The sequence below is a fragment of the Acinonyx jubatus genome, chromosome F2, assembly GCF_027475565.1.
Source record: "Acinonyx jubatus isolate Ajub_Pintada_27869175 chromosome F2, VMU_Ajub_asm_v1.0, whole genome shotgun sequence".
NCBI classification, from domain to species: domain Eukaryota; kingdom Metazoa; phylum Chordata; class Mammalia; order Carnivora; family Felidae; genus Acinonyx; species Acinonyx jubatus.
Window position 1 is genome coordinate 34,954,658 of NC_069394.1, and position 17,678 is coordinate 34,972,335.

The window sequence follows — 17,678 nt, forward strand, 5'->3', positions numbered from 1 at the left end:
CTATCAAACCAGCCTTAGTTCTTAGTAATTAACAACCATACTTCTTGTGGAATATATTTTTAAAAATCCAGTTTCTAGATATATTCTCCAATTTTATCTGAGAGAGGGGAAATGGTTAGTGTGTGGGAAAGCACAAAACTTGACAGTTTCCCATTTATCTCCAGCTCAGTAGTAACTTATTTTTTGGAGTGGGGGAGTCTGCATTTAGCATCCTTGATTTTTTTTTTCATTAAATTTTTTTAAACATTCATTTTTGAGACACAGCATGAGCGGGGGAGGGGCAGAGAGAGAAGGAAACACAGAATATGAAGCAGGCTCCAGGCTCTAAGCTGTCAGCACAAAGCCTGACGTGGGGCTTGAACCCACGGAGCATGAGATCGTGCCCTGAGCCAAAGTCTGATGCTAATTAACTTAACGACTATGCCTCCCAGGTGCCCAGCACTACTTAATTTTTAAATGGACCCAGGAGTCTTCCAATATTTCTGCACTATAGTGAAACAAGTTGTTCAGTAGTCCTTTTAGCTAGTTCTGTTCTTGGTTTAGCCACTCTGGTAATTTCTACTTAGGTTCTTCCCTAGGTGGATTCCATATAATTCAACTTTCCCAATCTTGTGGACCCTAAAGTCTCTACCAGTGTGCATGGTTTCAGGACCACCTGTACTCAGTTTTTTGATTCAGTTACCTTGTTTCTTTAAGAGCCCATTATCGGTTCAGTAAGACCTATCAAAAACAGAGATAAAAATGATTGGCTATCTGGTATAAATTCTAAGGTTCTGATGGACTTTTTTTTTTTTTAAACTATTCCCTAGTACTAACTTTGTTTTTAAACCTAATGTATCCTTAGTCCAGTCAGTCAAGTTAAATTTCACTGTAGTTTCTGCCTTCCACTGGAAGAAAATTTGCTAACTATTCAGTCTTTAAAATGAAAGATCTCCCTTTGTAAAGGGCCTCAGGATTTCCTATTAACAGCTTTAATTTGAGGGTCACTCCTATTTACAGGGCTTAAGCATTATATCAAGGGGTTTCTCCCCTCCTCTTGTGAGAAGGATGCTTCACAATTGTTGGTTTTATCCTGATGTGCTGAGGAGAAAAACTAAAGGACATAAGAATATAACAGACCATTCAGAGCAAACTCTTCTTCCTTGGGTTACTAGTCTTGCAAATTTTAGGGTTTTTGGGTTAATGGGTAAGACCACATAGTTTATCCTCCTCTTAGAGAGTCACAGTTCACTAGTAAAAGTTCTGAAAAGTCCTGTAGTATTTCTTTTCTTCCAGCTTCTTGACTCTCCAGCAATGGTAGTTATCTACCCTACCTAGCCATATACAACCTTGGAGAAACATTTTACATTAACTTTGTTTTTTTTACCTGTAAAATGAGTAGATTAGACCAGCTTTGTCTCTAGAGCATCTTCCAGTCCTTAAAGTTCTTTGCGGGGGTATCTAGATGACTCAGTTAAGCATCCAACTTCAGCTCAGGTCATGATCTCATGGCTCATGAATTCGAGCCCACATTGGGCTCTGTACTGACAGCTCAGAGCCTGGAGCGTTCTTTGGACTCTTGTGTCTCCTTCTCTCTCTCTCTTCCCCTTCCCTGCTCATGTGCGCACTCTCTCTCTCTCAAAAATACACACACACACATATACATATATATGTAAAGTTCTTTGAAGATTGTATAGACCTGACACTTAGAGTTTCTTTTTCTGCCCCTTCTAGAGAATTAGATAAGATTTCTCATAAAACCATTCTTCAGGAAAGCAAATCATTATGGGGGTTAAGGGCACCAATCTACTGCACAGTTGAAAATCTGAGTATAACTTCTGACTCCCCCCAAAATTTTACTAAAGTTTTTATATTAGTAAACAGTGCATTACACATATTTTGTACATTATTGTATTTTTTTTAAGTTTTTATTTAATTTTGAGAGGGAGAGGGAGAACAAGTGGGAGAGGGGCAGAGAGGAAGAGACAATCCCAAGCAGGCTCCGTACTCTCACAGAGCCCAATGCAGGGCTTGATCTCACAAACTGTGAGATCATGACCTAAGACAAAATCAAGAGTTGGACACTTACTGAGCCACCCAGGCACCCCATATAACTGTATTATTAAGACAATCATAAGGAAAATATATAGTATGATACTATATTTATAAAAAAGTTTGCCTGTGGGCTCCTGGCTGGTTCAGGTTGCTGGAACATGTCATTCTTGTGAGTTCGAGCCCTATGTTGTATGTAGAGATTACTTAAAAAAAAACCTTTTCTATGTGGAATTTAAGAAACTTAACAGAGGATCATAGAGGAAGGGAAGGAAAAATAGAGAGGCAAACTATAAGAGACTTTTTTTTTTTCCAACAATTTTTGAGAAAGAGCACAAGCAGGGGAAGGGCAGAGAGAGGGAGACATAGAATCTGAAGCAGGCTCCAGGCTCTGAGCTGTTAATGCAGAGCCTGATGTGGGGCTAGAACCCATAAACTGAGTCTTTGAACTCTTTAGAGATTTTGTGCCCTATTTCCACTAAACGATACTTTGTGGAATTTAACCAACTAGAAAGGCCCACAGAGAAACTGAGGCCCTGAAATATAGTCACTTTTCTACATACCTGACACTTTTTTCTCTTTTGACCCTGAACCTTTCTTGAGAGGGGCAGAGAGAGAGGGAGACACAGACTCCGAAACAGGCTTCAGGCTCTGAGCGGTCAGCACAGAGCCCTATGCAGGGCTTGAACACACAAGCTGTGACATCATGACCTGAGCTGAAGTCAGACACTTAACCGACTGAGCCACCCAGGCACCCCAGTGCAAGAAATAAATTTAAAACCCCATTCAAAATCCTATCCCTCTGTAGGTTTTACCTTAAGAATGGGGTTCTGTGTAGATGTTGGCAGAGTTCATGTTATTATATTAAAAGCCAAAATTGTAATTATTATACTCCTGTTTAGGTTTACTTTTGGACATCAAGCCCATCATTACCAGCCAGTGAAGAAGGATTTCAGCCTATGCCCTCAATCACAATAAGACCACCAGATGACCAACATCTTCCTACCGCAAACACTTGTATTTCTCGACTTTACGTCCCACTCTATTCCTCTAAACAGATTCTCAAACAGAAGTTGCTACTCGCCATTAAGACCAAGAATTTTGGTTTTGTGTAGAGTATAAAAAGTGTGTATTGCTGTGTAATATTACTAGCTAATTTTGTAGATTTTTTTCCATTTGTCTATAAAAGTTTATGGAAGTTAATGCTGTCACACCCTGGTGGTACCTTAAAGAGATTAAATGCAAACATTCCTTGCTGAGTTTGTAGCTTAAAGGCCTGAGGAGCACTAGCAACATTTGACTATAATGGTTTGCTAGTCAACAACTTCTGGGTCTAACCCCAGCCAAAGATGACAGCAGAACAACATAATTTACACTGTGATTTATCTTTTTGCTGAGGGGAAAAATGTAAAATGTTCTGAAAATTCACTGCTGCCTTTGTGGAAAGTGTTTCAGCAAAGGTTCTTGTATAGAGGGAATAGGGAATTTCAAAATAAAAAATTAAGTATGTTCTGTGTTTTCATTTTAACTTTTTTTATGGTGTTTAATTTGTGGTTGGCTGCAATTGTGTATCATGTATATGGAACTTGTAAAAAGTTCTGGACATTCAGATCTTAGAGATGAAATCACTTTTACCTATGAAAACCACTTTTATTGCGGTTTATTTTAGCTGCATTGAGCTCTAGGATATTAAATGATATCACTAATATTTTGCATGTAATTTGTTCATTTGAGTAAGGGCACTTTTTTTGTACATATGATGGGGCCAATGCACAATACTTTATCACAATCAACTTTTTTTTCTTTGTATCCCTATTTCAATGAGCAGTCAGTCAGGAGGTTACTGCACTTCAGTTCTAACTAGACATTTGTACTAAGGTATTTCAGTTATGTAAACTCAGCCTGGGCACTTTCTGATAACTGTAAAATGTTTTATAAGATCATGATTATTGAAGATACATTTTGGAAAATTTTAAATGTTCGTGAGCAGCTTAACTACTTTTGTATCTAGCCTTTTTTAAGTATCTTGTTACATTTACTTTTTTAAATAAAGAAATTACAGAAGAAATGTCAAGTAATATTGAAGAAACAATAGTTTTTATTTATGTAGTTGTACATTTTTAAACTAAGGGTAATACACCAACATGGTTGTGTGCATAAAAATTTTTGATTTAAAGAACTGAAAGTTTATATACACATGGACTATAAGAAAGAGAAGTAAATTAGTCCACATTTTACAGTTAGCAGAGAATCCTGAATGGCACTGGCCAGGCCACCTTTTCTTTTTACAAATGAGGGACGTGAAGTGTGACCCTTACTTGGCATAGGAAGTTAACTCACTTATACTTAGTAACTAAGTGACAGGTTCTTTTTTTGATGACCCATTAATTATGTAGCCTAGTACCAATCTCTAAATTCTTATGGTTTTAGTAGCTTTACTCAATGGCATAAAGAACACTGTTTTCTTCACTAAGTCTTCAAAAGGTGACTTAAAACTAGTCACTTTACATATTGAAAATGAGAGAAATTCTCTGAAATCTCTACCTTTCAGTTCCTTTAGAGGACTCCTAGCCTTTGGGATGTTTTTCATGTTCAAAGGCACTATGCTTTTATTATATAACTTCCTGCAGAAGACTGAACCATGTGATATTCTCAGCCCTGCTGACACAAATATTAAAAACTAAAATGATAGTAGTGAAACTCATTGTATTACTTAAAAGTTACACAACATGCTGTATTAGATTTGTGTAAATTAACCAAAGGTTATTTTACAAAGTGAGACATTGGTTTTTATGTCTAAATGCTATTTCTGAATAAATGAAATAGTAATTAGATTAAGAGCTAATTATCATCAGTGTGTCTGAAAGAGATAAAATTTATCATCTTAACTTCTGTATGCACATGATGGGATAAAATATTAAATGAAAACAAACTAGATATGATTAGGACATTTGAAACCCTAATTGTGAACTTATTTTTAATAGTTATTGAAAGAATGAAAATATTTAAAATAATGCACAATGTCTTAAGTCTTCCTAAATCAAGATTTTGGTTAAATGCTTTTAGGATTATTAAAAGCAGAGTGAGTTTTTTTTTTTTTGTTTTGTTTTGGTTTTTTTTGGTTTTGTTTTTTAAGTAAAGCATAAAATGGTTCTAAATGGAAAATAAAGTCATGTAAAATAAAGTTCTCTTTTGGTCTTGTTTAGTGATTAAATCTAATAGAATTGAAAACAAATTTAGGAAGAGAAGACCAAGAATGAACTTTACCAAGGGGTTTTCAATGTTTTCCTATTTTTGCCTTTTTTTTTCCATTAAATCATCTGAATATCTTGACTATCCAGTATAATAGTAGCTTACTGAGACAGACTTGAGTTTTTAAATAGTATGGTATCAGTCACTAGTACTTAAGATGATTATTTTTGTCTGTTTAAAGGTAGCCAGTGATTTCTAGGTCTGAACTCCAACAGATCTTCCCGTGAAGTAGTAGTTCTCATGATACTTTATGCCTAAGATTCCCTGGTAGAGCTTGTTAGTGCAGATTTCCTAATCTTTGCCCATGCTTTCAATCACATTCTGATTCAGTAAACCTTAAGTGGAGTACAGAAATCTTTATTCTTAAAACAGAATCCCAAGTGATATTTTGAGTGTTTACATTAACCTAAGTGGGTAGGCATGGACAGAGATGAATTCTCCTCTAAACATCATTTAGAGATGTATTAAAAATGTGACTTGTCTATTCATCTCAAGATAAAGCAAATTGTTACCTCTTAGAATTAAAAAAAAAAAATTAACTGCATTGCTAGGACTGTGCAACATGAAATTTCTCCTTTTATTATTTCCTGTGTGCCAGGCACTTTGTCAAGTGCTTTACATATAATATCTCATTTTATCCTTTGAGATAGGGGCTATTGCCATCCTCACAGACAGGAAACTAGACACAGGTTAAACAACTTGCTCCAGTTTACACAGCTAATAAGTGCTGGAGTAAAAGATTCTAGGCATTCTGGAGCTTGCATTCCTAAACACTGGGCTATACAATTTTGTGGAAGGTATGGTTATAAGCAAGTGAGTTGGTCATTAAGGGTTCTGATACCCAATTCATGTGTGTGTATGCACATATGTGTATGTAGGGGATTTCTTCCATACCACCAAGCATTGGGCTGTAATATTTTGTGGATGGTATGCTTATAAGCAAGTTGGTCATTAAGGGTTCTGATACCCAATACCAGTGTGTGTTTGTGTGTGTAGGGGACTTCATCCACCAAGCAATGCACCAACACTAGCACAATTTATCTCATTCTGACGCTGTCTACCTGGAAGTAGCATCAGATTCCACAGGTCAAGGGCTCAGTCCCACAAGACTGCTCTGCCCTTCATTTCAGATATCAATTGCAAGCCCAGGTTGTTACCTGTACTTGTGACTGACGAGCTGTAAATCAGAGGTTCCTATGAACCTCTCATTGGGTATTAATGATTCTCTAGAGTGGCTCACCAAATTCAGAGATCACTGGTTTATTATAAAAGGCTATAACTCAGGAACAACCAGATGGAAGATGAGCATAGGACAAAACACATATTAAAGGGTATGGAGCTTCCATGCCCTCTCAGAGCATGTGACTCTTCCTGCATCTCCACATGTTCACCAACCTGGAAGCTCCTTGAACCCTTTGGGTTTTTATGGAGGCTTCATTACATAGACTAAGTCATTGTCCATTGATGACTGATTGAACCTTCCAGCACCTTTCTCCTCTCCAGAAGTGTGTGTGTGCATGGCAAGGTGGGACTGAAAGTTCCAACCCTGTAATCACATGGGATCAATTGGCAACTAGCTCCCAGGCTTAGATGTGGTCCATAAGGTAGCTCATTAATATAACAAAAGACACCTTTACTACTCCTTACTTAAATTCCAAGGGTTTTAGAAGGTCAAAAGATACTGGCTTATTACTAGAATTCCACTCAGTCAATATCTAGTCCATCAATCATATCATGAAAAATATTTCCCAGGGCAAGACCACTCAGGTCTGTAAGCTTCCATTGTATCTTGTCAGGTTCCGAAAGCAGGAGTAGTGTCAGAAATAAATGCCTTCACCCTTTCAGGCAGCTGGTATCATCAGCACCACCATATGGTGGTTCCTGTGTGGTCACTTGCTCTGAGTCTCTTTCTAGGTGTTAAAGTAATACTGGATTTCCCTCATTACATAAACCATTTATTCATCCTTTTACCCATAGCTGCTATTTTTCCTTCTCTCCATTTATACCCAAACTTTAACTTTGGAAGGGATATTAGGTTTGGCCACTGTGCTTGTCTAGATTGCATGCACCAACAGTGGTCTGGCGTCCCTCCCCTCAAGTCCAGTTCTGTTCAAATAAGGTTACACAAGTGTAAAACTAATGGACTATTTTTATTCTCAGGCAATACAGCTGAATTCAGTTAGCCCCAATTTGTTAGACGGGGTGAAGGTACATCCTGCCTCATCAGGCCCTTAGGAATTGTGACATAAAGGTTAAAAGCACAGTTACAATCTCTTGCTTAAGAATCATCCCTGCTTCCAGCCCTTGTAGTTGCAATAGGCCTGAGCTATGACCAACGCATCAAGTTGGAGGAAAAAAAGTGGAAGTGATGTCAGAAAGAATATCAGCACCTTCCCCCAGCCTCTTTTCCCTGGATCCAACAGAAAAACAAACACAAACGCAAATCTATCTAGCAGGGACACTCCCTTAGCCCCACTCATGTTAATGTTGAGTGTCCGTGCATAACTCATAAAGGCATGTAAGCCTTCATCCATTTACTTCCCCGTTTTAGACAACCAATGTTTTAATTGACCATTCCAATCCTCTAGCAAACTATTTTTCTGAGGGGGAATATCTCTGCCCATTGTTGGATATTATGGGCTCTAAAGTATGTTTGCTCCCTGGTCTGAAGACGTGACAACTAGTTATCCAAATTGGTGCAATATTTGTCCTGGTTCTTTCATAATACTCTGAGTATCTGCATCTACCACTGGGTATGCAAAGCCCACTCCACAGTAAGGATCTATTCTTGTCAGGACCCATCCGTAGCCCCCCCCACAGCTACCAGCATCATTCTGACTTGCCAGCTATGTTCAGGGCCATCCAACCAGAGAACCTGCTACTACATTGCCACCCATAGTCTCTGCCTCTTGTTCGCAGACAGAATAGCTCTTACTGGCATTTTGTGCCTCAGAAGGTACAAGAGGGAAACATTTAGATTCATCCCATCTGTTCATTGCTGCAGTGTCCTCATATCCATTCATTTCATGGATCCAGGTAGCTATCTCAAGTGAGCACACAGGAATATATGCTGGTCGATTTCACTCCCTTTCCAAACCTGGAAGGGAATTCTGATGGGCATCAACATGTCCTACTTTAATTCATTCCTCCAATTTCCACAGGACTATGTCCCATGTGGGCATATCTTTAATGGGCCAGGTTTCCCCAATGGCTATTGGCCACTGCCCAGAAGTCCGTAAAAACCAAAATTTAGGGACTTTTACTGCCATTCAATTCTTCCATCACTGCCAGGAAAACAGCATGCAATTCAGCACAAGACTGATCTGTTTTTAACTTCTTTAATCAGAGTGGCGGCTTTCCAAACAGAATGCTGTCTATTTACCTTGGAACTGCCATCCACAGACCAAGTGGCTCTTTGTTGGTCAGTCAAGAGCTGTCTATAGGGCACTATCCAAGTGACAGTAAAATCCACACAGTTCCAGAGTCAGTCCTATGGAATAAGAGCCTCCTTCCTTGTAAGTATCTCCTCTTTGCATTCCCCAGGTAGCATGATACTGCATAACCCATTTCCATTTTATTATGGAAACTCTGTGCACTATCCTCTCCATTAGAGAATTTCCTAGACATCACCTAAGACATGTGGCTATTTCAGACTTCAAGATCATGTTATGTCTTTCAGTCATGGGAATAGCTTCAATAAATAATGTCAGATAGCAAGGTAGTAAATGCCCCTCAAATGAAAGAAGATTCTCTTGTCCCAAATCCTAGTGGTCATCCTTAGGAGGCACTTGCAGGTTCTTGCCATAAGCCCCAGTCTACGCTCCACATAGGGCTATTGCACAGAGAATTTGACCCTACCAGTACTCCAGCTTCTATTCCACACTGTGTGGGCTCACGCAATCTTATTGGTTCCCACCTAGCACGTCCAATTAACATTGCTTGAAGGGTGGATTTACATGCCTTCTGTTTTATAGTACGAGGTAGGGAAAACGTTCTCAGTGCGATACAACATCTATCCCCAAATACAATCAAGTAAAAGAGACACAACCACTTCTCATAAAGCCTATTCAAACATACCAATTCTTCTACAAACTTTTACTGTAATTCCATCAACTCCTATATTCCTAGTTTCCATTAGGATTTCATTGACAAATTTTGGTTTTACAGCACTAGATGGAAGAAGTGGTTTGCAGTCGAACATGATATCCATTCCCATAAAACATCCAGGTAACAGAGACACAACTTTACAAGTAGTCCCCAACTTACGGCAGTTTATCTTATGATTTTTCAACCTCATAATCGTGCAAAAATGATTCGCATTATAAGTAGAAACTGTACTTCGAATTTTGATTTTGGGTCTTCTGCGGGGACTAGTGGTATATGGGAATGATACTCCCCTGTGATCCTGGGCAGTGGCAGGGAGCACAGCAGCTACCAGTCACCCACATGATCACAAGGGTAAATCACCAATACACTTACAACCATTCTGTACCCATACAATCATGCTGTTTTTCATTTTCAGTACAGCACTCATTAAATTGTGTGAGATATTCAACACTATTATAAAATAATAAATGATTTTGCCCAACTATAAGCTAATGTAAACTGTTCTAAGTACATTTAGGGTAGGCTCGGCTGAGTTACGATATTTGGTAGGTTAGATCTATTAAGTGCATTTTTACTTACAACATTTTCAACTTAGGATGGGTTTATCAGAACATAACCCCATTGTAAGTCAAGGAAGATTTGTATATCATACCTGCTGAAACATTCCAACTTTCATAATCCTATCACCCAGGAGTCAGGGCTTCACCACTGGGTTTTAGTATCACAGTTCAAGAGACCCAGAAGTCCTGAAAACTTTTCACCTCCTGATCATTTTACTACTCTTACACAAAAGACTGGATCTCCAGTGAGATGTGGAGCCAAGAAACCCTGGCCCTTTTGTCAATCTTTAACTTTATTAACCTCCCTAACCCCTGCCTGAAGTGAGTCCTGATCAAGTTTCTCATAGTAATCTCTACCTTCCTGCTTTTTAAATTTCTCCAAACAGGGATAAATACAGTTGACTTCTTTGGGGCCCTTTAAATTAGGGGGATCAATCAGGACTCCATTTGGCCCAGCCAACCTCAGGTAGTGCTGTATTAAAAGCTCTGTTTTAACCCCATCAATGTCCATTTTATTCATCCCATTTTTTGATAAACATCTGAAGATTTCTACCCTGCTGGGAAAAATCCCCTCTCCCTTGCACTCCTCTTTGTTTTGCTCCTGTCAATATTTGTTTTATTCACTTTATTTCTTAATAATCATTTAAGAATGTCCACCTAGTTGGGAAGAGTCTTTTGACGCTCTCTTGGACCTTTTGCCATTCCCTTGTTAATTAACCTAATGTTTATTAACATCTGGAGGACCCATGAGGGGAAGCTGGGACAGTAAATTTAATGAGGCTTCCTTAACTATTTTTTGGTTTTGCAGCAATAGGGTTATATGGGGTGCCCATGTGAAAGGAACCCTTTGAACCTGGGTAATAGGCATATTTAGTGGGTGAATATCCCAGGCATCATAAACCAGTCACACATGGCTTGCATGTGATGCATATCAGCCGTTTCATCTGGGGTGCTCCACTTGGCAGTCCTAGGGGGAGGATAGTCCCCCTTCTCAGGATAAAGGGAACTTACAGTAGCTTTTATATAGTTCACCAGGCTGGCTGTTCCTTCAGGAATAGCCCCCTGTGTGTACGGCCATCGGTGATTGTTCCATAGTGAGCTGTGGGTCCTGTATCAACCCAAACGTGGTCTTCCATCCTGCAGCATTCAAAACCAAAGACACAGCCATATTTGCTAGTCTCACAATCCATTTCAGTAAAGATCCCTCAGGAAGCCAATGATACCGATTCATGAAGTGAAACAACTCTTTCACAGTATATACTCCCTGGTTTTAAGATTTCTTGATTTTATCCTCCGAAAACCTACACATTAACAAATGCTTGACCTTTCTACCTTAAAGAAACTTTGGCTAACTTGATCGATTTATGAACCTGTTTTTGCAGAAGTTGACTAATGAGACTAGCTAAGACTGCAGCAAACCAGAAATAATTCTTGCAGTTGCACAGAAGGGACCAAGAGTGAATGAAAGGAACCTCTGTGATGACACATCCCAAGATCTCTACCCCTCTGTTAGTCACACTTATGCCGCCATAATTTGGACATATGCCCCAGGAAGAGACAGGATTCCTGAATGCATGCTCAGAAATGAGAACACCATCCTTTTCCCCTATATTTAATCAGCATATTCCACATCCTGACCTTATCCTTAAATACTTCAAACCCCAACCCTTTGGTGGGTTGTGGATTTGAGGCTTGCCCTCCCATCACCTCATTTGTCTGTCTCCCAAATAAACTCTTACCTTGCTGTGTACTCAATGTCTCAGTGATTGGCTTTGCTGAACGTCAGACAAATGGGTTTGGTTACACTCTCCATGCACTGACTACCTTCCTGGTGAGGTCCTAGAGGTACTTTCTATTGCTCCTGAATAATTTTTTTCTTCTCTCAGTGGCTTTTAGGCAAGTGGCCAAGGCACAGAGCCAAATATGAGCTTGGTTTACCATCAATGCTCTACCCAGCACTTGCTGTTAATTTCATTTTTGCTATTATAGATAACAATAGCCAAAAGATTGTATATGTTAAAAATAATAATAAACATAAGAGGTCCAAAAGCAAGTCATTTGTGCTAAGCCCACATCACCAAACCAAGGCTTAAAACCTAACCTAGTTGCAGTTTCAAAGCCTTCTCCAGAAATGTAACAGTGTAAAATTTTCTGGTCAGTACCAGTGAGGTAATCTGCCACATAAACCCTTTCCATCCCTCAAAAGAAAAGAAGGTAATCTGCTCTCTCCTTATCCCTTCCCACGCATAAAAGCCTTCCACCTAGTTAGAAGGAGTACCCAGCTCCTTGGAGCTCCTTTCTATTTACTAGATGGGATGCTGCCCAATTAACAAATCATTGAATAAAGCCAATTAGATCTTCAAATTTACTCAGGAGGAATTTTGTTATTTAACAGATATGGTGGCAGTAACAGTATCCAAAGCAAACTCTAATACCATTATTCAGAAAAATGAGAAACATAAAGTAGTCCCTGTGAACCCCTTTTAGAGTTCTTGGTGTTTCTGAGGGCCAAGGGTAAGTTCTTCTAGGCTCTGAGATTCTCTCTTGACATTGACCTTCAGATCCTAATTGGCTTTCCATCACTGGGCAAGTCAACTTAAAATGGCAGATGGTTCTGCCCAGAGGTAAGCCCCTAGCCTTTCAGACCACAATCCCCAGGTTTTTGAGTGGAAAATCTCTAGCTCTTAATTCTGTCCTGAGATCCACATGGGAATTGTTAGTGACAGCATGCAGCTCTCCATCCATGTAGAGCCCCCAGTTCAAAGTTCCCAATTGTTGAGGTCTGCTGGTTCAATTCTTTCCCTAATCCCCAGATTCCACACTGAAAACTTGGTGGTTACTGGCTAGAGTTGGACTGGGTCCAACTTAAAAACCAGACTGAAATCAGAATTGGGCTGGGTCTGATTTAAGCTGGACTGGATCCAGGGTGAGGGATCAGGAGCATAAGATTTTGTTTTACATAAAGGCTACTGCTAAATGGGAATGTCACAAGTAAACAAAACAAAACTCACAAAATTGGTGGGCACAGGGCAAAGCATTTAAAAACTGTGAAGTGCTCGCCACCAAACTCAAAGACTTCCATGTTCAGATCAGTTGATCATGGAATGGATTAGACTGACACTAGTTCACACACCAACTTCAAGAAAATTTCTGTGCAATGAAGTACACTGTAAAATCATACAATTCCCAACCCAACAGCATATCCCTTTCAGATACTAGTTTGGATCCAACTGACCCAAAGGTTAGCTAAACAAATAAATTATTTAAAAAATGGTATTCTTGGGGACACCTGGGTGGCTCATTCGGTTAAGTGTCTGACTTCAGCTCAGGTCATGATCTCACAGTTCATGATCGAGCTCTGCATCAGCCTCTCTGCTGTCAGCACAGAGCCCACTTCAGATCTTCTGTCCTCTAACCTTATTCGTGCCTTAATGTAAATTCGTGCCTTGTAAAGGTCAATGATCTCTTTGAGTCTTCCAGCACAATAGATAACATCTAAAGAGTGACCAGGCAAGGTCATCATGAACTTCTAAGACCACTGACTCCAGATACCTTGGCACCAAGACCCCTGGCTCCAGAGCATAAATGACTTACTGAGGACACCTGAGCACCTATCTTTGTTCAACCAGTTCCTGGATGCATGAGAGGACACATACACTAGATGACCAACCTTAATAAAAATCCCAGACCCGAGGCAAATACGAGACTCATTCTCCTTTTCTTTTCCGAGCCTCTCAGACCTTCCATCTGTATTGGCTCTCTCTAGATCTTCAATAAACTTCTCTCATTTCCTGTTGGCTCATGTTTGATTTCCACCCTGTGCAAAGCCAACAACCCTCTTTGCTGGTCCTAGAGGACCGTCTCTGGGTCCTCAACCTGGCTTGCCTGCATCAAAACCACCTAATTAATGGTCCATGTCTACCTTCCAAGGTAGGCCCCCATATGGGCCCTACCCAAAGTTGATGAGACTCAAGGGGAATAATGTAGCAGTTTACCAGAAAATCCCTCAAACAGCCAAAGTAAAACTGAAATTAAAAATTAATAAGAACTAAGGTGCCTGGATGGCTCAGTCCATTAAGTATCCGACTCTTGATTTTGGCTCAGGTCATGATCTTAAGTTAGTGAGTTCAAGTCCCACATGGGGCTCTGTTTTGACAGTGTGGAGCCTGCCTGGGATTCTCTCTCTCTTCCTCTATGTCCCTCCCCCACTTATGCTCTCTCTCTCAAAATAAATTAAAAATAATTAATAAAAACCTTGCCAAATTCTGATAAATACTGGAGCTATACTCTCCACTTTAAATACTGCTCAGAACCTATAGGTGGGATCCTGGAAAAACTAGCAAAAACTGCCTACAGTACAAGGCAGAAAAAGGAAAAGAAAACATCTTTTGCATCCTCTCTGGGGACACCTCATAAGTCTTAGAGGTTGTCAATACTGCCAGTAATATTTATTGTTTGTCCTGGCTGGAAACTGACAATATATTTAAATTAAAAGAAATTTTAAAATAGCTCTCTAGTCAAAAAATGGGTAAATTAGAAGCTGATATTCAGGGCCTGATATGAACTTTTTTTTTTAGGACTTCTCCCCTAAGCAAATTGAAGATAAAGGACTTAGATGGGTGGGTCAACTTACGAGATCTTTTAAGTGTCAACCCAATCCTTTGAGGAATTAGAAGCAACTATCTTTATCTTATAATCCGTGCAAAACTAGAAATGTACCTCTAAAGGCAGTTCAAATTCACCCATTTCTTTTTCACCAAACCCCAAACCTCCCCTATTTATCTTAAAGGGTTGTAACCTGCATTCTTCCCTGTGCCATTGAGATGTAAATGTTCGAATATGAATGTCAGGGAGGTTATTATTACTGTTATTATTACTGTTATTATTTTAGGGAAGTAATTCTTATCATAAGAAAAACAAAAGAGGGAAAGGTCATTTGGAACTTGGGCTAATAGGAAATCTTGAGTGTACAGAAGCAATAAGATCCCTATGTTTGTATCTATCTATCTATATATCTATATATGTTGTAGATGCAGTATTTTCTAACTCTGGATGATACTAAAATTAATTTGTAAAAGAGCTATATTTAATTGGCTCAGGGAAAATCAAGTGCGTATATGAATTAAGTATACACAAAAATTTCAAAAAAAAGGAAATTAACCCAACAATTTTTCAAGTTCACATGATCTGGGATAATCTTTGGCAAATAAAAGCTGGTTTAAGTTTGGTTTACTGAAAACAGACATCTTCAGAGTTATCAGCATTAAATATAATGCAGACACACAACGTCCATTCTAACTGGGTTTACTAGTCAAATACATTCATGTTATTCCTCACGAAATCTGTCAGCAAGAAAAATAGCTTGGGATGAATACCTGACTTTATGTAATGTCTCATCAAGCTTTTGTAGGTAACCTAAATATAATTATTAAGAATAAGTAAATTAAATAGATGTAAGTAGGACAAAAATGTTTGAGGTGAACTTTTTACGTAGTTTTCCCAAATCTTTTGGTAACCTTAAATCTTAAAATTTTGCTAAGTTAAATGGTGAGTTAAGTTCAACTCATTAAATATCCATCCAGATCATTCCAAGTAAGATAAAATACTGAAAAGTATGTTTCTAAAAATTATAAAGAGTATTTAAATATTTGCCAAGCCAGGGGCACCTGAATGGCTCAGTTAGTTAAGCATCTGGCTTCAGTTCAGGTCATGATCTCCCGGCTTGTGAGCTTGAGCCCCACGTAGAGTTCTGTGCTGACAGCTCGGGGCTGGAGTCTGGAGCCTGCTTTGAATTCTGTGTCTCCCTCTCTCTCTGCCCCTTCCCTGCTCACACTCTGTCTCTCAAAAAATGAATTAACGTTAAATAATTTTTTTTTTAATATTTGTCAAGTCAGAATGCTAAAAGTTCATGATTGCTCTTTATTTTCACTAAATTAAGGATTTTTAGGGTGAATATTCTAATATATGTAATTAAAATTAATAGAAATGATAAGGAAAATAAATTTTTAGTTGTCAGGACTGGCTAATATTAAAATTTCAGTATCAAAAGTAAGCTGGTGCAAAATTTGGTTTTTCTCTCTGTTAAAAAGACAAAGTTTTCATGGACTACTGGGTTGCTCTTGATAAGAGGCTATAAGGAATTTTATTTACCTTTATTTAAATTTTTTTAAATGTTTATTTTTGAGACAGAGAGGCAGAGCACAAGTGGGGGAGGGGCAGAGACAGATGGAGACACAGAATCCAAAGCAGACTCCAGGCTCTGAGCTGTCAGCACAGAGCCCCAAAGCAGGGCTTGAACTCCCTGAACCAGCGACATTGTGACCTGAAGCCGAAGTGGGACGCTTAACCGACTGAGCCACCCAGGGGCCCCTATTTCCCTTTTTAAGTAATCTTCGTAGAAAGCAAAGACTTTGTGTTTTATCAAAATCATTTCCCTTGCTTCATTTTATCTCCATTATCAGGTCTTTGATTATTTAACAAAGATGAATCTGTCTATTAAAAAAGCTAAGGTTTTGTGGGGTTTTTTTTAAACAACTATTTAACTTTCTGTATTTGCCTGTAAAGACTTCAATTGTCACTATCTTTTTTAATTGTCACTATTGTTAAATGGATAACTAAGTATTGTTTCACAGCGACCTATGCTACTATCTGACCAAGTATCCTAAAATCTTTTAATATTTTTGACAAACTTTCCCCACATCAAATTTTAAATAAAGTCTTTTTGACCTCAAACTAACTTTGGAATTTCCAGAGGGTCCTGGAACATCTCAAAAGATTTGTTCACTCTCCTTACAAAAAAAGAGATATTGAATTAGGCTTGTTTGATATGTTAAGTTACATGGGAAGCACTGTCAAATAAGTGATGCCAAACCTTCTTAGATTATATTTGTGTAGATATATATTATTACTATGTGTTACAAAATTAGGTGAAATTCCTAGAAATCTGAAATGTCTTAGTATAATGATAATTAGACATAATTCTTTTTAAAATGTTGTATGTTATAGAAATCACTAAATTTCCTTGTCAATTCCATCATAATGAACTCTCAACATATCTTTAACAATGGGAATTTTTAAGTCTTTTTGTCATTTACAGTTACTGTTTTACTCTGATGTTTTGCAAAAGTGTTCTTGCAAAAGTACTTTATCTTCAAGAAGATTCAAGGAAAGGATTTTTGACAAGCACACGTTTCTGATAACTTTAAGATCATAAACTTGGGGTAAGAATTTCCAGAACAACTGAAAAAACTGGATTCAAGAATAATAAGAATTAATTACATGGGACTGAAAGAACTGAAGAGGACAATTATCATTTTTATAACTTTTTGTCTGAAAGAGTGCTGGTTCTTTAATGTGCTGTCTTTCCAGATTTAAGAAAACTTTTTATGTTAAGCTATCAATGACACACAATTTGGTAAAAGCATACCTTTGTAAACAAAGATGAAATATTTACTTTTACTTCCTCCCTGATCCTTCTGGAATTTGGAAATCTTGAGTGCTCTTTTCCTGACAAAACAGTTAGTTATGTAAGTTCAGTAAGAATCTGTTCTTGTAACAGGACACAATTGGAAACACAAGGTTATGGTACCAAGGCTTTAACTGGAATGTCATATTTGAGACAGATGGGTATAGACTCAAATATGATGACAGTTTTAGGGAAACTAAGGTTGACTTTGTGGAGCCACTAAAGGTTGTTAGAAAATCAACCTGTGTACCTTGCTTAGAGAT

General features: G+C 38.4%; 1 protein-coding gene across 1 annotated transcript in view; it reads left to right on the forward strand.

Annotated features, from left to right (window-relative positions):
• Positions 1 to 4,109, forward strand: part of UBR5 (ubiquitin protein ligase E3 component n-recognin 5) — a 136,425-nt gene extending 132,316 nt beyond the window's left edge. The window contains exon 59 of the mRNA XM_053208245.1: positions 2,934 to 4,109. Coding sequence (XP_053064220.1) covers positions 2,934 to 3,146 — 213 coding nt within the window. The 3' untranslated portion in view covers positions 3,147 to 4,109. The remainder of the gene's footprint in view (positions 1 to 2,933) is intronic.
• The last annotated feature ends 13,569 nt before the right edge of the window (positions 4,110 to 17,678 follow it).